We start from the raw sequence: 25,749 nt of genomic DNA on the forward strand, positions 1-25,749 counted from the left end.
AGTTAGCAAGCGTCTCATCGAATTTTTAACAGTATGTTTTAACGGAAAATGAGGGGGCTAGATCCTGGCCAATCCTTCCTCGAAAGCCAAGGGACGATCGGCTAGAGATCCGGACTATCAAACTAGCTGTACATACGCTAACTACATAACATATTGATACCATAATATGATATATATATATATATATATATATATATATATATATATATATATATATATATATATATATATATATATATATATATATATATATATATATATATATATATATATATATATATGTATATATATATATATATATATATATATATATATATATATATATATATATATATATATATATATATATATATATATATATATATATATATATATATATATATATATATGTATATGGTGAACACTCTCAAGGTTCGTATACAGACAACATTAATACCCAAGAAAGTAGCAGGGGGGACAGCGGCCGATGTAGCTCAGTTGGTAGAGCACCGGACGCGATATTCGGAGGTCGTGGGTTCGGATCCCACCATCGGCACGTTGTTTTTTCTTCTACTTTGTGTTTAACTATCTTTCCCCTGAACAGATTACATTACTAATTTGGGATTATCGAAGTAAAAAATAAAAAAATAATAATAATATAAGACAAAGTACAATCCCCAATGCTTTCCTTGGCCTCGCCGACTGTTGGCTTCTTTAATTCATATATATATATATATATATATATATATATATATATATATATGTATATATATATATATATATATATATATATATGTGTGTGTGTATGTATGTGTGTGTGTGTGTGTGTGTGTGTGTGTGTGTGTGTGTGTGTGTGTGTGTGTGTGTGTGTGTGTGTGTGTGTGTGTGAAAAATATGATGCTTTTCTCTTTGACTGAGGGCCCACACCGAACTGTTGTTGTTGTTGTGGCTGTAGGAAGAAGGAAAAGAAAATGCACGTGCCTGCTACTGGCTCTGTAGCTGAGCCGCCTCTCCGCTGCCTGGTGCGTGCAGAAGAGAAAATAGAGAAGAAAGAAAACGAAGAGGGAGAGAAAGACGCGCCCCGCAACAACAGCCGTCGTCCACCACCTAAGCGGTGGCAGGTGCAATGACGGCCTACAACAGATAAAACATTCGGTGGCTGGCTAGCCCCTGCTGCAAGCGGTGTTGACCTACCGTGCCAGCCCCGTAGGGTCAGGAACTGCCACCCTTCAGCCCTTGGGTCCCGAACTGTAGGGTAACATGTGCAGTAACCGAGAATTCACACACTCACAGAAAATAGCATCATATTTTGACGTAGTTTCCGTATATACAGCTAGTTTCGTAGTCCAGACCTCTATCATTGCAGTGTGTACCAGTGTGGTCACGTCTACAACTTATCTTTGAAATGTATACCATGTATGGTCACGGCTTCCACTTGAGCTCTGAAGCGTGCTTTTCATAAGTGGTTCACAGGGATGGGAAGGCGCAGTATCTGTCACTCTTGTTTCTGCGGACACCTGAATCGCGCCGTAAGGGAAGAAAGGAAGGTGGGAGTGAAAGTGGAGCTGGCTACGAGGGACAACAACGACGACGCGAAATCCAGCAACGGGCGCTAAAACGAATGAAAAAATCGGTGACACACTTCCACACACACAGATGAGTTTCAAAGGATCTTTATCAACCCTGTGTCCGTGAGAATATATTAAGGCTTTTGTAGCTCGCGCAGTCGAAGACCCATTGCATCAAGAACCGAGGACGTGTTCAAGGCGCAGGGCTGTGTCTTTAACTAATTCTAAATCAACAATACCAGGTACTAGTCGCAGCATCACACGGAGAGATCTGCATGTTTAGTGCGCCGAGAGACGTAGGCAGAGCTTTTTGCCTCCTTCTCTATAAGACTTCTTTCAGCCGGTTTAGGTATCAGTCACACTGGTTAAAAATTGTAAGGACATTACGATAATCAATTATGCGAAATTTGAGGGATGCTATTTATTCGTTTTTGCAATGTATTGAGGCAAGGAAATTTAGAGATGTATGTATGTATGTATGTATGTATGTATGTATGTATGTATGTATGTATGTATGTATGTATGTATGTATGTATGTATGTATGTATGTATGTATGTATGTATGTATGTATGTATGTATGTATGTATGTATGTATGTATGTATGTATGTATGTATGTATGTATGTATGTATGTATGTATGTATGTATGTATGTATGTATGTATGTATGTATGTATGTATGTATGTATGTATGTATGTATGTATGTATGTATGTATTTGCAATTTGAAGCACTCGTTATTTTGCGCACGAGCCTAAGGGTATTTCTGAGAAGGGAAAGAAGAGCCACGAATAAGCGGCGCAGGGCTCGCAGCTCTTTTCTCTCTTTTTATGAGAAATTCTTTTTCGCTCGTGACCCCCTCGTGACTCCCGTTCGGTTAGTCCGGCAACGGCATCAACGGTGATGCGGCATAGCCGCCGAACGGGCGCATCCGAGGTAGGCTGTAATATCATATGTATTTGCGCCATTATATTTTTATCTAAATACGTAACTAATTAAATTGTGATTCCGGATATCGGCAGCCTGTTAAAGGCACAAATCATATAGCACTGTGAGCAACGCAAATATGTATAAGTACTCACTACAACGCGCCACCTGGATTTTCCCAAAGCATGCATGTGATCCGGGTGTATACGATTTTATTTTCTTATCCAGCGTTCTTAACAACTTGTCCATCAGACACGCTTGTTCCCTATTGAAAAGAAAAGGGACTACAAATGACAAAGCAGGTTCTTGCGTAGAACTAGATCACATACTTATTAGAGCTCTATTGTCCCCGACGTATCGAAAGTGTGTACCTACCAAGTCTTACACAGACACAAACTTGACACGCGCGCGTCGTGTAGTTCGGTTTTGCGGCGTATTCAACATCAGGCTGCAGTCTGCACGAAAGCCTAGGACGGGATGCGAGTTATAGGGATTCAGGCCTCATTACTGCGTAAACTTGAGTGCATTCAAATCCGATGACAAATTTCCTCGCTTGAGTCAGAGCTATTACCAAGTCGGCGCAGAAGCAGTTAAATTCAACGCAGAGTGGCTCAATCCAAAACGATAGGAAAAAAAAAAATAGAACGGTATTTGTGGGGCAAGGAGTCCACCGGCAGCATCATGTCTAAACGCAGCCACTTCCGAAAGCTTCAAAAGTTCGCAATTCCTACCCCGCGAGATTATGGAAAACGATTTTATTTTAGGGCCGGCTTTTTAGCCTTTCGCCATGATGAGCTGCAGTACCTCCTAATTTACTTCCTAGGTGCACTACATTTTTGTCGTGCTTAATAATATCATCATGTTCACGCATTTTTTTTCCTCTTTTTTTTTTTTAATAGTAGACGCGTTGTACCCCATCTGTGATGCTCTGTGACAAACATCGTAATCAAGAAATACGCATTCTCAATTTTGAATAGTTTTTGTTAGTCTTTCGGTCTCGCTATTCTCCACCGATGAGAAAACAGAAACATATAGGGTAGACAAGGTGCTCTAGATCGATCATTCCAGTTGAAAAATGTAAGAAAACATTTTTTTCTTCACAAGAAAATTCGTGCAGAATTTTTAGACTATGAACTTTAAGCAAGAGCAGATCGAACTTTCTGCAAAATTATACTGTACGTCCCTTGTTGCTGCGACATAACTGCAGCGAAATACAAAGAGTACTGCATACAGTAAAATACTGCGATAGCACAGAAATACTTGTAACGACAAAACGATTGAACGATCATTTTGGCACGGTTCAGACATTTTTTCTCCACTTTGATATCACCTGGTTCAGCTGAAAAGCGGCGATCTTTTGGAAATCTGTATCCAGCTAAGTGTTGATCGTATCCGTTTTATTTGGTTTGGTTTGATTTTCAGGTTTAACGTCCCAAAGCGACTCAGGTTATGGCAGACGGCGTAGTGGAGGACTCCGGAAATATCGTTCACCAGGGGTCTTTAACGTGCACTACAATGTACAGCACACCGGCGCCTAGTTTTTCGCCTCCACCGAAAAGTGCCGCCTCGGCTGCTTTTCGGCCCCGTAGTCGAGCGCTCCTAACCACTGCCCCACCCCGGCGGGGTACGGTTAGGGCGCTCGACTATGTGCCCCAATATGAGGAATCTAATCCTGGCTTCGACGACCGCTTATTCAATTGTGTGCAACCCTGTGTAAATGTGAGCTTGTGAGTCAGCTCAAACCTGAACTTGTGAATGCGTGCGAATTCGGGTGCGTGATCACATCAACTCAGGTCAACATTACTCCGTGTCTCCCGCCGTGTAGGGGCAGAGCTATAGAAAGTCGACTTAGTTTCATTTCTTCTTAAATTCAAGTATGAATGAGATGAAGTCAGTCTCGACCCGCGCGAGTTTCAAGGAGTTCAAGTGACCCAGAATTTGCACGAGGCCATGTGTATATGAATGCATGCCATTCGGTTGTCAAATGGAAATATGTCAGTATACAGTGTCAGTCACACTTACCGTGAACACGGTTCCGCGCGGCCACCCACGTACTGTGTGGCATTGAACATAACCTAACCACGAATCAATGCTGAGTGGCGCATGATTACGGGGACCTTGAAGTGCTGCTTCGGGCTGTCAACTATTTTGCGTGATTTTGCTGCACGCTTGGGCGCAGTGATGCTTCGCGCATGCGCAGCCAAGCGGAGCCGCGTTCCCACTAAGTCTGATTGAGACTGTACCTACATGACCAATATTTAGGAGCCTTATGCGTGCGCTCTAACACCAGCAGCATTCATTTGTGGTTTATTTCACTTAGACGTAAAAGGCACGTACAAGGCTAATGCTTGATAATCTCGCACGAAAAGATGGAAAGGGAAAATACTCCCGTTACATACTAACCAAGCCGGCTCACGTCAAGCAAAGCGAACGACCTATGCGGAACGAATCCGGCCGTAAAAAGAGCCGCCTACACAGCTGGCGCCGCCTGTATGGCTTCTTTCCTGCTTTCGTTCCTTTTACGCCGATATCTCGTTTGACAAAGCGCCGCTTTACACAGCAGCCCCACAGGTGGCCTACTTTCGGCCACTGCTGCTCGCCGGTGTGTCGCCGCTGCGGTGGACGTGCACTTTTCAGCGAGTTAAACAAGAGCGATGTATTACATGTTGCACAGTATGTACAAAAGTGCAAACTGAAGGCTATTTTGTCTGAGCGTCCTTGTCAGTCTTTTGTGCATTGCCTTTGAATGAAGTCAATCGCTGATCTGGGAAAAAGAAAAGAAAAAGTGCGTGAGCCAAGGAGCACTCGTCTCATGACGGAATGTTTTAGAGGTGAGGCCACTCCGTCCACAATGAGACACGTGCAGCTGGTCGCGATGGAGTGCTGATGGTGGAGCTGACATATTTTGCGACTTTAGTTCCGAGAATAACAACTTTTTGGAAGGAGATAGTGTAGTATATGAAGTATTTATTAGAAAAAAGAAAACAAGTAATGTCGCGTATATATTCTCCCCCGTCATCACTCCCTCTAAAATCATGGCAGCACTAGTAACAAATATGTTTATTTAATAGGTGGCCATAATAAGCTGAAATATACGTTGCTGAGCTTGGCACTCGCTGTCACAACCTCCCAACCTACAGTCGACATCACCATTACAGGCAATTTTCTCTTGTTTTTCTTTCAAAACATGTAGACAGCATATACCGCAGATAAGATTGAACTTACCCGAGTGACCGAAGAAAATGTAGAAAAGAAAATAAACTGATAAACGCTGGATTGGGTTGAAGAGAGTATTTCGAATCTTAGAGATATATAAGCAGTGTCGAAAAGTGTTACGTGCGGAGTAATGTGCCAAATTTGACATGTCCTAGTGATTCCGATGTATTAGGCAGGGGAAGTTTACAACGGTTTAGGCTATCAGCCATTGTTTTTGAGAAGATTAAGGATGTTTTTGAGGCGCTCAGAAATCGCGTGCGGCACTTTTCGGACGCATCAATCATAAGCGCCACAGGCAGACTGCTTCCATCGCTGCGCAGCTTGTCGGACTGACGATCACCCTTGAACGTGTACGTTCGCCGGATTTTCTCCAACGTTAAAAATTGCCGCGGGCGTGATTTAGAAAGGTGAGTGCTAGACGATGTAAGATGATTGAATACGCAGCAGTACTCGAATCATGCTGATCACCAAGTGAGCGATGCGATCTTGCTGGTTTATTATTATTATTATTTTTTTTTTTTACGCATGCCAGGGTGTCTTCATCCTTCAAGCACCCTCAAGGCACAGATGAATTCAACGCCACTCTCTATACTTCTTTCTCTCTCTTCTTAAGGCAGGTAGGGAAGATTGGGGTTATTTTCGTACTGCATCAATGAACGCTTCATATGACCACTTTGTAGCGATATCACCATTTAATTCACAATTTGTAAGTGTTCACTCTGAAATACTTTCTAAAAAGAGCTCTTTTGTCTTTCTGCCACACGAGCACGACGGTGGGGCTGACTGGCGCCAAAATCCGTGGCTCTCAGGAATCCGTAGCGCGGCACCGCGTCGTCCCACCCTAATGCGACCGTTTGCGACGCTTTGTCGGACCGAGAGTAAAGTACGGCAAAAGAATTGCAGGGAACAACTCCCAATGGCTCAGGGCCACCTTTGTGCATCCTCGGCATCAGGCGAAGCTGGGGCAATGGCAACAAACAGAGCAACAAGAGCAACAAGGGAAGTGTGCCGCCCCGAAAGACGCGCGACAAAGCCTGCCGCTGCGGCGGCTGCGGCGGCAGTCAATGGAGCGCGTCCGGAGAAAGAGCGTCGCATGCCTTCGAGGAGGGGACGCCGCCATTCCTGGCGGGAAGCCACGCGCGACGACCAAGACGACGTCGAAGCAGGAGGCGGCGAACAACAGCGACCGATCAGGCCACGACCAACGAAGGAACGAACGCCGCCGCTTTCCTCGGACGGGGGCGCGCAATCGGTTCCGCCGCGCGGAAAAACAGCGTGTTCGCCTCGCCATTACGCGGCACCGAGACAGAGCTCGAAAGACCTGGGCGCCTTCTTTAGAGGCGGAAGAGTGCGGAAGCTCGACTTTGTACGAGAGTGGCAGTTATAAGGGCTTCGCGGGGGTGGGTGGCCCGATTCGGGCCAAAGCCGGCGTAACGCGGCGTGAAGGGGAACAGCGACTGAAGAGGAGAAAGCGGAAGGATTATCTTCGAGGAAAGGATTCTGTCCCCAATTCTGTCCCAGTTGTTGCTGTACGTGATGTAGACACGTATAGTGTCTTTGCTTTGTTACCTATCTCTTTCCGGCGCGTACACAAACATCAGCACTGCGGTTTCGTTGCGTATTTCCTTCTTCGCGGCCCCTTTTCAGAGTTCATGTGTGTGGGAAGAGCGGGAGATGACGTCTCTGGAGGGTGGTCTTCGTATAGCCCACGTCGAATTCAATTACTGCGGCGCCTCGGCTCATGCACTTGATCCTACCATTCCAGAACGAATTAAAGAAACCGTGTGTAAGATATGTGAAATACCAGAGGACAGTTATTATTTGAGGGTGCGTCGAAACTTACACGTTAGAGGCACTTCACTGTCCTGTTCTTTGCTCAGGAAACATCCTGGGGCCTCCACACCTATGGCAAAGCATGACGACCGAGGAGCTTACACATTTCACGCTGGGTCTCGCCAACGCGTAATCCCCCTTGCTTAAAGCTGTGCACTCAACCGTTGGGCGTGGGACTCCGACTATGCAACGCCCCTTGTGTGAATAACATGAACCATGCGAAGAAGAATAGTAATGGACGACGTGTCACGCTGTTTTCCTATTCACGCGCTGCGTCAGTCTCCCGACTACTATACCGCGGACCCGTTCTGTTGCAGGCGCCAGAGGTGGCCCGTTCGTAATTGAGCGAAGGGCGTGTAAGGAAGAGAGGAAGGCACTCCTTCATTTACTGTGAGCCGCTGGGCGGTGCCTCGGTAGACGGGTCACAATTGTCGTGCCGACCGGATCAGCCGGCGATGACAGTGGCGACACCTCCCGGAAGTGTTTCTTCGTCCACGGTCACGAATCTAGAGGGACAGGTTCAGTCTCCTTCCTCAAACGAATGCCACGGAAGGAATCGCTGTCTGATGACAACCCAAAGGCTGTGTGAATGTTGAACTGAATTCCTACCGCCCCAGGAGTCTGCTATCGTGCATCGTATGCTGATGGTACAGGGTGAAGCGAATGCGCTACTGTTCCGGTTTTTGAAGATGTGAAGCCTTAACCGAATACAAATTATTGAAGAGGAAGCTAATTTTGCACGTACAATTTGAGGGAGGGGGTGAAGAAGGGAGTAAGAGAGGGGGGGGGAGGACACTAAAGGTCAGTCTACAGATATGACGCAATAGCGTTCGTGACTCCCGTCCGCGGCTTTCCTTGCAGATTATCGGTCGCGTTCGTGCACTTTATCGCTCGCTTATTCGCTGATTCTTTAATTTTCGCCTCCATTATCTTGCAAATGCCCTCGATCGCCGCCATATTATGTGAAAGACAAGCCAACATCGATATAAGCCCCCGCTTAGTAAGCCTGTACAAATGTCTCTGCGTGGGCTATGGGGTTAGTATGCCTGACTAGGAATGCAAGCGTCCTGGGAGGTGCATATCTTTCACCCTGTCATATGAATAGAGAAACCCAAGTTGCAAGCTCCTTCAAAATCAGCCGTGCCACGTGGTCTCGTGACGTCACGCATCCCGATAACCAAACAGCACTCGGCCTTATGTCAGCTCACCTGTCGGAGCCATTCCCGTGATTTTTCGCTCATAACATAGACGGCGGATTTTCTGGAAATCGGGGCGTTAAAATGTTCGAGCCAGGAACGGAATGACTACAACCGTAAATCTAAAGTAGTACTTTTCTTTTCCGAATCAAGAGGCCATTTTAGAAAGCATTTTCTTTCAAGAAATTTTATTTTGGTTGTGGACCTTGTCTTTACTTTCTTTAAGTGAACACTTTTGCTTATAGTGTTTTTAACTGTCGGTTCATTCGACACGTGTCACCCTTTTTCCGCCCTCTGGCACCGTTGCCTTTTTGGAAGATAGGCGTGCATTATAGCTCGTTTAAGCACCACATAGAATGGGCTCTTTTTCTCAATTTCGTTGTTCATACTGCATTCCTTATGCCGTCGGTTAGGAATATTGTCGAGGTTTGGGCCACTCGAAATCATGAATTTGATAACGCCAAGAGCCATGTTTTACGATGTCAGGAACCGCACTTCGATGCAGGCAAAAGAAAACAATCAAGTGATTATTTTTCGAAGCACAGAACAACCAGCACAATATCCTGCTTGGTATTTGTATAATTTTGGTATTGGTATTTGGTAATAATGTGATGTGATGTGATGTGATGATGTGAACCCTTACTACGACACGCCTTATAGCCATAGCCCTACGGCGTTTCTATAGCGGACGTATTTCAAATCAAATCAAACTAGTTTATTAAAACGTCCTGAGATGTTAAGGGATTTGGTTAGGAATGCGTTCGTTCGACCGCCTGATCCAAGTTCCAGTGTCACGAGACAACCTATCCAATAGCGTTGCCAAGCAAAGGGCTGCCGGCGTCGCCATCTGCTGACGCTTCCATGAGAATGGCTTGCAATTTGCGAAGCGCTCCCCGCGAATTCACTTTTGTGCTTCAGGTGAGTGGCGGTGACGACTGGGCGATTGTAATTTGCCTCCCGTAGGCGCAGTCCCCAGGTCTACATCTCTGCTGGCATTTCACTGTCACTCGTAACGAAGTCCCTGGCTTAGCAGACTCTGCGTGGAGCGTGTTGACAAAGTGTCGCCAGTCATCAATCTCTTTCGCGGCGAAGGCGAGTCGTTGGTCGTTCCTCCACCTTCGGAGACAACAGAACTCAGTTAGCGCGTCCTCTCTGTCGGCAGTCAGCCCCGATCAGGCGTAAAGGCACAACTGTACTACAGGTCTCTTTCTACGGCCACAATGCCCCGTAGTCTGCAAAGGGAGCACCTTTAGTCAAGTGGTGTGTTAATGGTTGACTGACCACGCCATTACCAGGACGCCTTAGTATGCTTACCTGGTCGGTCGTGTCAACTCTATGTGTGTGTGTGTGTGTGTGTGTGTGTGTGTGTGTGTGTGTGTGTGTGTGTGTGTGTGTGTGTGTGTGTGTGTGTGTGTGTGTGTGTGTGTGTGTGTGTGTGTGTGTGTGTGTGTGTGTGTGTGTGTGTGTGTGTGTGTGTGTGTGTGTGTGTGTGTGTGTGTGTGTGTGTGTGTGTGTGTGTGTGTGCGTGCGTGCGTGCGTGCGTGCGTGCGTTGACGGTACACAGTCCCGAGCTACACGTAGACTACGATTGTAATGACAACGGAGCCCATTTTTTTTTTTTGCCATTGCAGGACAGGGGAGAGAGGGGTGTGGTTTTGAACGAGAGGCGCTGCTAACCCTTTGCAGCCCCTTGTTTGTGCTGAACAAGTATGCTCGATGACACAATAAATACCCACTCTTTCAAACAGTATGGGAATCAGTTTCAATATAATCTGTTCTTAAATTGAGTGCACCTATTTAAAAAAAAAAAGAAGCCGAAATATTCTGTAGCGACCATCGTGGTACCTGTTAAATTCACGTGGTCGAATAAGATTTCGGTTGCCGGATGAGATTTTGTCCGTCCAAGGGCCGCAGTGACTTTATCGCACCTATCAAGAGGTGCCTCTTTAATGGCAGCAAATGTCGTCTAAAGAGTGGAGAAGGCGTGTATGAAAGCTATAAGCTGCTGTTTTCCCTCTAAACAGCAGCAAGTTAATGCTGGCGATCGTTCTTGACATCGTCATCGTCATTTGTTACGAGGAAAATGGAGGCTGAAGCAGTAATTTGCGTTATTGTCTTTGCTCATCGGTGCGTATATCTTTTGTTGCCACCTGTGCAGGAGCAGTTGTAGTAGCTGCAGCGGCAGTCGTAACGGGAAGAGAAGGAGCGGTACCGATGCCGGAACCGGAACCAGAAGTGGAACTGCCTGCCAAGCACGTTTGTAGCCGCTACGAGATGCGGTTGCGATGCGACGAAGGTCACCTGGTGGCTATCCACGACGCGCTGTACTCCAGCGAACCTCCCCCTGACGCGCCGCCGGCCCGGCCTGGCTGCGGAACGGTCGACACCACCGGAGCCGGAGAAGCCGAAGCCACGGCCACATCCACTGCCACGACTCCGTGCCAGCAAGACCTTCGCTTGGCACTCAACAGCAGGCGAGTTCCTACATATGGGCGGTATCTTTTATTGAGATAGCACATATGCCTTGCAGCATAAAATACTATCTATAAATTCCGGTACAGGTCAGATTCTTCAGAAAATCCTGTAAGCGCCGGTAATGGGGACCAAATATCCAGACGACGACGTCTGGCGGTCGACCTGGTGGTCATATAATATCGATCAGTTTGTCAGTATGAGAGCTATAATTAGATCTTAAGGCAGCCAGAACAAGCGTGCAGGAGACGAGACGAAACACATCCACACATAGCGCTTAATTTCAAAAAGATGAGTTTTTTTTTTTTTTCAAGAATTATCTATACGATAGACTTTTGTCAGGTATTAATCTATGAAACGATGACCATAAGCAATATCGTCTGCCGTTTGGCTTTAAGTACGGAAGAAAACACTGAAATCTTCCCTAAGTACTATACCAAACCTTTCCCTGCACTCAGCCGTGGTGGCTCAGTGGTTAGCGCGCTTCAGTGCTGATCCCGAGGACGCGGTTTGGTACCGACCACGGCGCCCACTTTTCAATAGCGGTGAAACGCAAAGCGCAATTGCAGCGCACGTTAAAGCTCCCCAGGTGGTCGAACCTTCCTGTGTCCTCCGCTATGTTGTCTCTTATATCCGCTGTCGCCTTGGGGCATTAAACCCATAAGCCAATCCACTCAATATCGTATACATCGTACACCGTTGACATTCACCTCTTTCCAATGCCTTTTTTTCTTCATGTTAGTGCTGTTCAGCAACACTTGCTATGATATATACAGCAGTTCTTGTTCTACTGAAGCCAACTTCCTTGTTCGTAAGTACACGCAGGGGGCTTTTCTCTGATAGGAAACTCGGCGACTCGCCATATGTAGCGACATTTCTAAATAACGTAGGCAACGTAGTCCTCAAGCAGCACGTCCACAGGACATCTTAAATACGTCTTTTTTTCCCTCGCGTTGGTGCACCAGCGTGAGAATTTCCGTAGAGAGCGCATTTCCAGACCCTGGAGCTTTGATTATGAGGGCAGAAAGCATAAACAGGCTATGCGGGACACTGGGCAGATAATTTCCTTTGAGCCTGAAACACGTACGCTTCAATGTAGCCAATTACGCCTCCAAACTACTAGACCAGAAAACAGAACCTTATAATACGGATATGCATATTTAGGTCGGATTAAAGACTGCAGCGACATCACACGCGGCTGGCTGAGAGCAGTGAAGCGCATATTGACGCTTATGCAGCAAAAAGCACGCGTTTTCGGACAAAGAGGAGTACCAATAGAAGCCATCGAGAAATATCTCCGCCCATGCATAGGTTCTTTTTTTTTTTTTTGAAAGAAAATCTAATCGTTTCTGCGAGTTCATTTTGAAGTATGAAGGTACACGTGGCACTCGTCGTACAAGCCCGTGCACCCGATACCGGCTTCTGTGAGGCACGATCAATAATTTGAAACTGGACGTATCGAAAGCAAAAAGAAAAAAAAGACAGTTCGTTCATTCACCTTTATTTGCTCACGCCATACCTCTTAGCAGCAATGTAATCAATCATCAAGAAACAGTTGCGAACAGTGAGCCGTCACTGCACTATTCCGTTCTGTAATTTTAACGAGATTCTCAGAATGTTTCATAAAAATACTTCTCCTCCCTATTAATTACGGTGTGCACAATGCGAAGCAAAGCGGCACACTAGTGCTTTGACGACGACTTCCGGTTCCGCGCTCTTCTTCCGGTGAAAGCCTCCCTTTTTGGCCTCTTCCTTTCTCCTCGGCAGCATTTCCGCGGTGTCAGATTACGCACCGGGACGACGTGGAGGAGGAGCGGGAGCTGAGGGGGGTACGTGTCATCTTCCGCCCCGTAAACTATCCAGGAGCCTCCGTGTCTTCTTTTCTGTGTTAAGTAAAGTGGCGTGTGGCGGCGGAGGGACCGTATACTAGAGATTTCCGCACCTTCCCGGAATGCCTCTAGCGACTACGGCGACATTTGAAATATGCGTTCTATTTTTTTTTTTCTTTATTCACAACTCACGAGCGGAAAGCCGGGCGAAACGGCCCGTTTCGTGAGTCCGACAAACGTGACGCGACACGCTTAGCGTAGCGGGGAACACATATGCGGCGAATATAACGTACGACACATTTATTACTACACGCCGGGCGGCAAAAGAAAAAGAAGGGGGTAGGTAGATGGGTGGGTCGCTGCTGGGAGTGAATGATGGAGGACCACCTGCGAGGTGCTGCTCCCCGGTGCCGCAGTGCGAGACGAGGTGCCATCACAACGACGACGACGCAGCAGCACTTTTGAGCCGGCGCCTATCTCCACCCTGCGTCAAAAAGAGCTCCCCGCGGCCATCTTTGATGGCAGGCTGTCTTTGCCGTTCCCGCCGCCTCTGCTGAAGAGCTGCGTCTTTGCTGCAGCCATTCCTCTTCCTCGCAAAGCCACGCCCTCTCCGCGACGCTGTATGGCGAGGCCCGCACCGTGGGTATAAATGCAGATCTGTCCCGACCGCCGCCAGGTGCGGGGGGCTGCACGGCCGTGACATTCGGATTGCGCAAGCCTTTTGTTTGCCGCTCTCGCAGCCCGTTCCGGCCATGGTGTCGCCTTCGATCTTCCAGGCCTGCATTTCTGTTTAAGTCGAGGAGGTGCCGTCGTTTCCTGTGCACAAGTCCCGAGATACAGTTCCCCGCACTTGTGGTGGTGGTGGTGGTGGTTATTTTATTAATATGCAAAATAAAGGAAAATTATTTTCCAGCCCCGGTATCTGCTATCTGAAGCACCTGAACTGGGGCGGCGGAAATAAAGGGATAGCGAGGAAGGGGTAGAGGAAATCAAAGAGGTGAGCGATGGGGAGAAAGGAAAGGGTAGGTAAAAATGAAAAAGAAATATATACACTCATTACGCGTTCCTCGTAGTCGCGTCGTTGTCAGTGGCGGAAGGCATTTAAATGGGGAGGAGAGATTATGAAATATTCTGGGATATAATCTAACCGGCGTTTGGCGCATAACAATAATAACTGAAGGTCAGTGAAACAGTACTTCGTACTTTGTTATTGCGATGTTAATAGCACAGGACATAAAACGATATGTTATGATCGATGAATAAATGAGAAAAAAAAAAGGCTAGCTGATGTAACGAATACCAGAAGTGAACGATGATGCGGTTTCTGCATCCAAGCCGCATATTACCCCAGATTCTGGGGGGAAAGACCAGCTGCCACCAAGTGCCGGATTCGCGTCAGCCCGATACCCGAACGATGATTTTGTGATTAATTTCGGGAAGGGACGCGTTCTAGGGGGAAGTGAAGTGGTGGGGGGTGCTTTGCCCCCCTATTGCCTCCTCATGAGAGGGACACTGATAGGGGGCTATCAGTACCATTTCCCCAAGGTCCACTACAAAGCTACGTAGCACTGTGATAGGTGGATAGCAGTCCCATACACAGCAAGAGCAGTATTGCGATTATAGCTTAAAGTCTTGCTAATTCGAAGGGGGGCCTCTAGTGATTAGAACGTAGGTAGAAAGGGATACGAAGGGGAAAGTAGGGAGAAAGACAGAGAGAGAAAGTTACTGGCGGCCTTTTTTTTTTTCTTTTGCACCTTGTTCCGTAGAAAAGGGGAAAATCATTTTTAAATGTTTTTATTCAAGAAAGTACTATTGTACAGTGCTCTTTCTTGAAATCTAGGAGAAAGCGCTTCTTGGCAGTCCCGACGTGCTGGTGCCATGGAGACTATGTAAAGGTAAATAAATGTTATAAAATTCTCAAATGAAATGGGAAACGAAGTAGAGGAGATAAACAGTAAACTTGCTCAGTAAGTGCACGTAAAAAATTAGCAGAAAGGTTAAAAGAACCTTGACAGGCGGCAAGTACCGTCTCCCAATTCTTAAAGAATAAAATCATATGAGCATCGACAGTTCGGTCAGCCAGTGCGAACCGGTGGAATTGGGGAGAGTTCGCGCACGTACACAGTGCATCAATTCCTCCCTTTGTGCAGAGCGACAGGCTTTCCCAATTTTTGCTGGCTCGGGATTAACAAAAAAAAATTACATGTTACTGATTAATGCTAAATTTATTCAAAGCAAAATTTTCTAATCCATAGAAAACAAATGTTCCGACCACCACTGACAAGAAGGAAAACCGTTGTCTACTTCGCACCCACACAGTCCCTACGATCGAACCCGTGGGATCTTAGATCCCTTTTAAATATCGGTGGGGGGGTCTCGGACCCACTGATGCTGTCCTGTAGCTTTAAGCCCTGACTGCTGTGCTGAGCCGAAAGTTCAAGAAAAAATCTGTTCTAAGTCCACTCTGTACTCGGAAGCGATTCTTGACGTCGGATTACTGACGATTGTTTAACGACCAATCGTTCAACTTGATCGTCCAGAAGGATTGATGCAAATGAGCGCAATTGCCTGAAACCTCTATCAGACATCTAGCAAAAGCAGTACCTTCGTCGCCTATTTCTAAGGGCGAAGACGCACGCTTCAGTGCGTTGACACAATCGCTACGGAGAGGGTGCACTGCTGGGAGGTGGGTCAGCAGTTGATACTTTTGGATGCAGTCATGCTGCTGGCAGAGTCAAATTGATAGGGGGAGATAAGATCAATGAAACATTGTCTCCGCCACTCCATCACCCACTGGTTCTGCTACATGCGTCTCTGTGGGATGCTATCCAAGGTAAGGAGTGTTGCGAAGCAGGCGTGATTGAAAAGGCCTTGTCCTCTGCGGACGTGGTCGAGCTGATGGTGATGATGAAATGAGCCATTGAATGCCGCAGCTGAAAATGCCTAGCGCTGACTTGCTAGCCTTTAGGTATGTGATGGTTACGATGATAACGCTAAAATCACATTAGCTAAAGAATTCTACGGCCAACGGGTTTGTTTCGCACGACGTGGAGTCAATTACGCACTTCCTTATTGTTTCAGCAAATGTTTAAGATATGGGGTCAAAATAGAATTGGTATCAGATAATACGAGTCAGGGAAGATGAGTATCAGGCCAGAGGAGGGAAATCGGGCGTCACTATGGATCGGAGCCCGTACCTCTGACTTATAAGGCGGGTGCTCAAACCCCTAGGCCAGGGTTGCGATCCCCACCATTGAACATGCTTTCCAAGTGTGCTGAAAGATGGGCACTTTCGAGAGTGCGTCTTGAATAAGGTCACGTGATTGGTGTGGCACAGTCTCCAGTCACAAAAACTGAAAAGGCGCAGCATTACAGAACATGGCATATCCTAGATTCAGGCTTGTCTTCAGTGAGGGGTTCGTACGAGGCACGGTGTAAGATTCTTACATCGTGGTACGAGGTAAACACAGGATAAGCAACGTATTTCTTGGCGTACAGGACAAAGCTGAGAGATCTGTTGGGGCTATTTTAGCGACAACTTTGCTTTTTTACTGGCAGAACCCATCGGGCATAGATTAGCAAGCTGAAAGCAGTAGAGGGGACAAGGCTTGACGGCTCATCTACTAGTAATAAGGCGTATACGCAATCCTTACTATCATATCCCATTCCGGAAACGACAATCAGGGGATTATTATTGAAAATCAAGAGTTGTTATAAACTTCGTACGGCTTCAGATACATGGTTTGATGTCTGCGCAGCTCCTTGTTTCTCATTTTTTTTTAAAACCACTGGCTTGCCTCCATCTAATTCCGCAAAGCAGTACATCTCCACAGCCACTGAATCCTGTTTTGATGAACATATACATATTTTAACTCTGGTTTACTAAAATGAAAAGCAAAATTAACAAGGGTCCATGGGGAGCCTCCGTCGGCTAGCCAACGTTTCGACAAGAGCACTCTTAAGGTCCGTTCACACTACACCAAATTTTCGGCGAGCGAAGCGGATTCGCTTCGCCGGAAAAGAATGGCCTGTTCTCATCTACTCCTCCCGCGTTGGCGGCACCGACGCGGAACTGCAGCTGCTTCTCGCTTTTTCACGAAAGCAGCGAGATCTCACGGCAGTTTCTTTTCCGGTATCGAGAGTTCGCGAATGAAGTGAGAGCGCGCGTGAGCCCCGGAGACAGTTCGCGCGCTTTTCTGTCGTCTGTTGCATGGCTGCATACTGTCTTGCGTTGTTATATTGCAGTTCTCGTTCATTTTCCAGTTGCGCGCTTGTAGCGGATAAGTAATGACGACCATTTCAGAGAATGAAGAGATCGTTTCGATTCTCCTCGGCAACTATGTAATGGTCATGCTGGAAGAGTTGCGAAAGCAGATGAAAAATCAGGTTCGCGGCGGAGGCGGTGGTGGGTGCACCCATCTTTGCAGGAACGCGCCCGGTTGGTCCAAGGCTACAACCTCTTGCCGCTGCTTCATGACTAGGACGTGGAACATTACAGAGAGTAAGTTAATGTGAACTTCATAGTGACTTTATTATGCCAAGCGCTATCACCTCACTGGCTTGTTCTCTTCTCGGCAGCTGCCTGCATATGTCACCCAGTAGCTTCGGAGCCCTTGTAGAGCTCCTTCATCCTCGTATCCAGAAAAAAGACATGCGATTTCGCAAGGTGATACTTCCAGATCCACGCCAGGTGTAGGTTATCAGGTAAGGTGGTTTCTGTATTTTTGGTTTCATTTTTCATTTTTATTTGATTTATGGAGTTTAACGTCCCAACGCGACTCTGGTACGTGATAGTTTGGTTTGGATTGCCATTTTTATTGTGATTGTCGAGCATTCGATTGTCATGCCTGAGCAGTTATAGTAACGTGTATATAAATTGTGCAGTGCTAATATTATAAACCAACTTTGCGCAGTTTAAGTCGTTCTTTTTTTTTTTTTTTTGGTCTGTCCGCCCACTTGTGAGCTCTTTTATTTTGGGAGCTGAGTTGTCTACAGTTGTGCTGCCCCAGTCCCGCGGTGAGGTCCTGGACCTCTTGCACATGTTTTACGCGCATGCTTAGTGAGTGTTAATAAAAAAAAAATTATTCAGGAAAGAATGGCCTACACCAGTGCAGTAAATATGAAGGGCAACATGTAAAGAACACAAAACTGTCAAAAAATTTTTGTTACCATACCAACAACAAATAGGCTAAGTTTGTTCATTTTAAATGGAACGTTTTGGGTGTGTTTATCTGACAAGCTTGTTTTAAGCATAATAATTATAATGTAAAGAACAACAAATAGTATTTGTCTTATTCTGCTCCAAACCAAGGTTGTCAAAGATTTTCAATAAATCTGGCAAATACCTCACTGCATAGAGTCTGGCAAACATGTAAACATTGAGTGTCCAGCCAACTCAGGAAGTGTTGACCGAAATTACAAGAATGCGTTTAGCAAGTCTATGCTGGCAGTCATTGATGCTTGCTACAGGTATTCAAGTATATTTGCTTTGCTAACTGGTTCTTATAACCTTTCTATCCTCTGAACACCTTTAAATTTGATATCCTATCAAGCAGCAAGCTTTTTTTTTCTATGGTTAGTCCTCGGTTGTCTAATGAAATGGTAATGCCATTTGATATCCTTGTGTAAACTAAATTACGACAAAGCTACCCATGCCTAAGAATAAATGAGGCGAAATGTTTATGCATGCAGGTGAAATGTTTATGCAAATGTGTGCCCTTCAGGCTAATATTAACCAGAAGATACAAGTGAATTTTAATTTGCTCATTTAGGTTCTTGTTGGTGGAGATGGGCCACAATTGGAGCGAGTCTGATGGTGGAAATTATGGCCGAAGCACATTTTTCAAAAATGTAGCTAGGCCAGGTAGGCATCTCAAAAGACGCACCGTTGAATGATAATAGCAGAATGCCTTCTTTCTTTGTGGGAGATGAGGCCTTCCTTCTGAAAATCTTCATGTGACTGTATGCAAGAAAAGTAATTCAATTTGTTGTATTCTTCAATAAGTCAATTTGTTGGAACTGAGATTAACTGGTGTCATATCACCTTCAGCGCCATTTGATATGACAAGCTGCTTAATGTTCACCAGCCAAAGTTATGAACGTAAAATGAGGCATCATATAAAAGGCTTAAAGATCTTTTACTTCAGTCAACCCAACCACTGTACGGGTATTGGTTGCAAATAAAAGGCAGTATCTGCCTCACTCTTCCGATAGGAATCAAACATTCCGCCTGGGATTGTCATAGAACAAAACAATATACACTGAACACTGAGTAGGCCAAAATGTATGATTAAACTGCATTTGATTTTTATTTTCAAATTAAACTTAATTTGTTATTTTGCAAGTCTTTCTTCCTAGTTTTCTAGTCCTGAGGAACTAGATGACCAGTCAGCTGCAGGAACACCCAGCCAATTCTCTCAAATACATGCAAAACGAGTATTTAGTTACTGATGAGTTGAGTGAGGCGTGTCGTAGAAAACGTCTTTGGATTCTCGCCCAACAATGGCTCATCTTACGCCAGCCATTCAAGACAAAAAAAGAGAACATTAGTCGCATTATCACATCCTGCATGTCACTGCACAAATGCATGGTGTTTGAGGAGAAACCAGCTTCCCGTGCAGTCTACTCCCCCCCCCCCCCCTTCCAGCACCACATACTATTGGCAAGGGCAGCTGATCGAGGGAACCTGGAGGTAGGAGACAGAGGGAAACGGAAGGCTACCTCCTCTTCTAGCCTTAGGTTGTCATCCAGCCATGTAATCATGCTGTTGGCCAATAAGCTTAGAGAAACTGAATTACTGGTTACTTTTAAATCATCGAAATGAGCTTATAACTAAGAGTCAAAGCTGTCAGTTTGATGATTTGGAAAGGGAGCCCTTTCTCTCTAATGTTCCATGTTCTCTCCTTTCAGGCCTGCATAGACTATCAGGGAAAAGCTGTGCGAATACTTCATCAGAAGCAGCCAAGTAAATTTCGTGGCAAGAGAAAATAATCAGAGGCAGCCAAATGAAGACAATGGTGACATTTATTTTTGCTTTGTACTTACAGCATACTTTGTAGTTCAAGGTTAATATTGTCCTGAAAACGTGCTTGCTGTCCTGTATGCAGAGAAGAAACAAAAAGAAATAGGCATGTAATATGTCATTAGTATATGCCTTAGGTATTTCCTGTCAGTAATTTGAAAATACATGACAATGTCGTTAATTTGTAGGAGCTCGTCTTTGGGCTTGGCCTTCTATAAAATGGAATGCTTGTGAAGAGAAAATTAAATTCACTTCAGAAGCAAGCACTGCAGTCACTAGTTAGGTTCAAGTAAGCATGCATTACAAGAGAGATGAACGACGGGATGTCATATTGCAGATTTATCTTTCCACATCTGAATCGCAGTCCTCTACTCTGCTTTCCAGTTGGCTGCAAATATTAGGGCAGATGACGTGCACTAAATTTCAGTGACTTCAAGTGCACACCTTACTTTGTCAGATGGTTACCGTTCAGTTGTAGCTGTGTGTGGAGTGGATGGCCCATCTGACTCAAAAGCCCAAGCCAGATATTCCTGGCCCTGCAAGCTCTGGAACGGCAACTTGAGTGGTGGCATCTGGCTGGTCTTCAGATCTATTTCCAATCAATAAACAATACCATGAATTGTACAGGATTTTTTTATCATTTTAACTCAATCCAGACATGAATCCTTTGAACAGAATTTCTAGGCATGGGTCATGGGCAATGAAGTTACAACCTGTGAAGAATGAAAAGTTGCACACTGTTTTAAAACTTACTCTTGAGACTGGGTGAAATGAACGCTTAAACAGTCTGCAAAATATTCAGCCACATATAACAAACACAACACTATATCACATTTATAATAGTACACCTAAATATTTATATTGTGCTTGATAATACAATCATGAAATGAGCACCCTGAGAGTGCACACTAATGAATACTGAGAAAATATGGAACTTATATTGGTTCTCTTGACACATACTCCATTATGGGCTGCATTTGTTTGAAGTGTTTCCATTTCACAGTAGCAACGTTGACAGCTCCAGCTTCACCCCTCATACTGGACCTAATTTGGTTTTCAATTTTGAAAAAAATGTGTCTTTTAAGTTCTTAAAATATTTTTCTGACAGATGGCCTCTACAGGAAAAAAAAAGTCTGGTTATCAAGCACAGTAAACAAGAATTGGCGTTCGCTTATTTTTTGTTCACATGTTCTATCGGTCTCTTCAGCGTTGCCACTGTAAATTATTTAATATGAACTGCACAGCACTCCAGCACAGCACGATCACTCCAATATTAGTTTTTAAATGCACGAAACCTGAAAAACTCGGGATTAGCACTTCGCCACACGAAATAAGTCTGTAAAAACGCATCACGCTCGCGGTCCGCCCTAAAGCTTGTCACGGAGCACACAGCGCCGCTACTGTGATGCTACACGCTCCAACATATTCGTACGAGCTGAATATTCACTACCCAGGAACCCGCAACGGCACAAGTAAAGTAAAAGAAGTACGTAGTGCATGCTCGCTGTACCTGCGCATGCATGCGATAGGTGCAAATAGCGGGAATGAGCGAAATGATCAGTGTTATCGCTTCGCAGCACACGTGTCGTACACGATCGCGCGAGGTCCGCTTGCATGGGACAAAAGAAAGTTAGCAGCAGCGTGAACACAACCAAGGCTGGATACGCAAAGCATACCGCACTGGCACTCGAAAAAAAAAAAAAACTAGTTCTCGAACAGTGGCATGAGCCAAATGGTCATCAATGCGCTGGTTCCGAAATACGTAATACATGCGTCGTACACGATCGCGCGAGGTATGCATGCATAGGATAAAGCTAGCAGTAGCGTGAGAACAGAGCGAAACGTACTTGTACCGGCATCCGAAAAGTTCTCGCGAGCATCGGCGTAATGCAAGATATAAAAGCAATTTTTCTTACCTCTCACTCCCAGTCCTTGGCCAATATGTTCCCACAGGTCCTCATTGTAAATCATGACCTTGAATTTAAATGTCGCTTGGATTGGGGCCTCCTTTATGGCATCAGGCAGCACCCCCGCAGAAACAGCGTCGGCCCACTCCGCTGCAGTGCTTGCCGCCATACTGGATTTTGAGTGGATGTGACGTCAACGACCCATCGCCGCTCCGCGGCGAACGCGGAAAAATCGGTCTCGGACCGATCGCCCTCGCCGCGCCGCTTTCCGCCCTCGTCGGCGTCAAAAGCGGCCGAATCCGCTTCGCTCGCCGGAAATTTGGTGTAGTGTGAACGCGCCTTTAGTCCCATGATAGACTTGTAAGCCTAACTGCCGGTAGTAAAGTGCTCGTCAATGTATTTTCGATTATGGCAAACCATCACTGGCAGCCTTCAAGCCACGTTTGAGAAACTTTTTTTTTTTGTCCTCTGCCTTGGGTACTTTTCGCTGCCACAGCTATATATTAACCGATCCAGAAAAAAAATAACGTCTATATATTCACTGTTGTGATGAAGAAACGCTTCCAATAAATAGCTCAGGCGTTCCAGGCATACTGCCGTGTAATCGAAGCGCTCGCCGCCATCCTCCTGAGCCGCCGACGTGTCATATATATGGGCAGAGGTGTGGCGCTCACGCGTTTTAAAAGGTGGACCCGGGTGGAACGAACTCCTAAATCACCGTTCTGTATGGATCACCTGTGACGGAACACACGCAACGGCACAATGCAGCGCCAAGCAGCAAAACACCCCTCCTCCTCTCACCATAGACCCTCTCCTAACTGGTTACACCCGCTGAGAGAAGCCGCTGCGTGCCTAGGCGCCAAACTCTGTCCGCGATGCCAACCATTCCATGGTTCTTCTTTTCTTCTAGGCTTGCCCCTTTCCACCCTCAGCTATGCACGCGCTCCTTTTAGTCGGGAAGGCCATTTATTAGAATCTTTTCCTACTTACCGGTCAGGTATAATAGCGGCTTAACCAACTGTTAATGACGAGGATGCGCGTGCTTGGACGTGAACCTTTTATGCGAGAGAAAAGATTTATGGAGAGTGCGTGCCCAGTGCGTCCCAGTACGTGAAGATCATGACTGAAACGAAATGGTTAGGCACGATGAAGGTGGTCTGAAATCTGTTTCGGCACTTTGGCATGTTTCACTGGTAGAGGCGGCGGCTGTGTGGTTCGCAAAATCAGCCACCGAGAAAAATGCCCCTTTGTCTTGATCTTGTGCGCGCTTGAACGCTTTACTTCCGTGGAAACGAGTTATCCCTGGATGTAGTACCTTTCATTAGCGTAGGAAAACATAGAAACGCTCTCTGGTAGTAAGTGAAATGCTCGTGCCACAGTCTAAAGAAATGACTTTTGTAACAACTACAGTACGCGCGTCTTAGAAGCTAGAGGGGAGGAAACAAAAATCCTCCTAGGAAGCTCTCAGAAGTGCTACACTGCTCCTCATTTTCAATAACTAGGTAGGTGTCCGAGCCTCTGCTTTTTTTTTTTTTTTGGCTTTCTATCGGATCATTTTTCGCCACGTATGCGCGCCGTCATTACGAGATAACAAAACATTCGCTACAAACGAACACGACTTTTTTTCCTATAATATACTGAACTATGTTCAAAGCAAGACGTTTTTCGATTGGCGCAGCGATATATATGGGCGCCAGGAAAATCGGTGCAGCAGTGGCGGCGTTGATGTCTTTGCACGCCACAGAACGAAACAGCGCCGTTTGGCGACAACCGAAAAAGAATATAAATGGAATAGGCATGAATCAAAACATAAAGGTCGCACGTCAGCCTTGAAGTGCTAACGCCTATTGACACGACCACGCCTATCGCTATACGCACCATCGAGCTGGCCCAACAGCGCCAGCTCATTTCTCTCGAACTGAAGGCTGCATAGTCCCAAGAAATCCCTGCCAACCTCCTCTAAGCATTGCAACCTGTCTTCGGGCTGGTTCTCCCATTTTCGGGAGTAAATAAAATGGTTATCGTAATCATCATCATCACTTCCGCGATTCTGGGATGTCGTTGCTCAAAAACTAATCTTTCCATCGCCTCCAAACATGGCTCCCCAAAGCAAAAAAAAAAAATAAAGAAAAAAGGAAAGCAGACTGCTAGTCAAAAATTCCGCCGTTCTCCGGCCCGAAGAGGTCGCCAACCACAGAAGCCTCCTTTTAAACTGAAACGAACGAGGTAAAGCTGGTTTCTTAATAACTAATTAATCAAACATAATCACTAGATTGCATTAGTCTTAACGCGATTGAAAAAATATAATAGTAGAGTAACGCAGAGTATAAGAAAATAAATTTTCGGGAAAAGATAGTTAGGAGGAGAAGACGGCCTAACTTAGGCTAACCTTAGTTAATCGTGAAGTAAGGAGGTAGTCATGACAAGTCGGTGGGCAAACGCCTGTGCACGAAGCGCTGCCACATGTCGGAGACGTCCATCGCGTCCCAAACGTCTGCCGATACACATAGCAGACCCTGCCTGTCGTTGTCGCCTCCTATAGATTGGGTTCGCTTCCTCTGAGCCTCCTCAGTGATTTTGCGGTTCTTTCTGGCAACGCTGATGAAATTCCCAACAGCGACGCATTTATCTCCGAGAAAAGTGGATTTGAAAATCTCGGATAATAAAAATTCAAAACTGAAAAGACCAGCGTTGCCACCGTTTTCAAGTGTAGCGTAGCGTAAGTGTTTTCGGTTTAGCGTAGAATCCGCGAGGAATAAAATTCTACGCCGAGGAACGAATCTGGCTTGCGAAATCGACTGACGTTGGCAAAACTGAAACTCTTTTTTTTTTTAAATTCTTTTGCAGCTTTTAGGCGCTCCCTTTTCTGTGAGAGTGGTTTCTTTGTGGTTATAACGAACCATCCTATTAATTGATGCCAACTTCATTTGCACTTATTCGCACAAATTACGTTTACGTTTACATGTCTCAGGCCTAGAAGTGTGCGACGCATAGAAGATAGCTGAAGAATTCGATACTGGTAGAAAACGGAACTTAATAGACTTAATTAATAGAAAATAATTACCAACCAGCGCTCATTCCTGGTTCCATCCATGAGCAAACTAAATATTGCTGTTTGATAGGATGAATTCATTATAAGTGCAGCTTGTCATTTAAGATTTCAAACTCAAGCGCCAAGCCATTGCATTAGTTCTGGCATGAGAAACAAGAAACGCGGCCGAAGCTCGATAGTTGCGTATAGCTTCGTTAGATATCAGTTGGTCTTGAGACGACGCGGTCATACGACGTCGCTCGGGTTGCATTTATAGACCACGCGATCGATCTAGCGCAGACCTCGCTCGCCTGTTTTTGTCTTAATCAGAAAACATTCACAAACAGAACCACTAAACGGATCGGTTAGTCTAGTCTCGCTCTGGTCAGGTAGTAGGTACTCGAAGAATAGGGCGTACCTACTGTAGAAGCGGCCTCTTAGCTTTCACGAAAATTAGAGTTATCATTATTCAAAACTCCAGTGCTTGTCTTCCTTATTTACTTGAGTAGGGAGAGAGAAAAACATGATAAAATTGTGATACAAATAATTAATCTTGCCATGCGGCTCAACATGCCGACGCAGCTGATAAATGGTTTTTTTTTTTCTTTACTCCAGTGCAGTTAAACGACAGCAAATTAGGAGTCGTGCCGAAGTCAAACGTCAAAAATTCGAACCTTCTTCCGTAGCAGCACGTGATGACCTTGCTTGTGCACTGCTAATGAAGAGAAATATTTTGACTTCCCTTGCGCACACCTACTCCACGCACGCTGAA

At 45.6% G+C, this 25,749-nt stretch overlaps 1 protein-coding gene, 1 long non-coding RNA gene and 1 other non-coding gene across 3 annotated transcripts in view; 2 read left to right on the forward strand and 1 right to left on the reverse strand.

The window, feature by feature from the left end:
* LOC146178763 (uncharacterized) overlaps positions 1-25,749 on the forward strand; it is a 95,332-nt gene that overhangs the window by 34,719 nt on the left and 34,864 nt on the right. Inside the window, exon 2 of the mRNA XM_084578543.1 lies at positions 10,876-11,191. Coding sequence (XP_084434669.1) covers positions 10,876-11,191 — 316 coding nt within the window. The remainder of the gene's footprint in view (positions 1-10,875; positions 11,192-25,749) is intronic.
* On the forward strand, positions 463-535 carry TRNAS-CGA (transfer RNA serine (anticodon CGA)). The gene has a single exon. It is a non-coding gene; the product is annotated as a tRNA-Ser (tRNA).
* Positions 20,024-22,275, reverse strand: LOC146178765 (uncharacterized). The gene is made up of 3 exons (XR_014700884.1): positions 21,956-22,275; positions 20,484-20,628; positions 20,024-20,114 (listed from the first exon to the last, which is right to left on the reverse strand). It is a non-coding gene; the product is annotated as an uncharacterized LOC146178765 (long non-coding RNA).

The sequence above is a fragment of the Amblyomma maculatum genome, chromosome 9 (genome assembly GCF_055883805.1).
Source record: "Amblyomma maculatum isolate TAMU_Amacu chromosome 9, ASM5588380v1, whole genome shotgun sequence".
NCBI lineage: Eukaryota > Metazoa > Arthropoda > Arachnida > Ixodida > Ixodidae > Amblyomma > Amblyomma maculatum.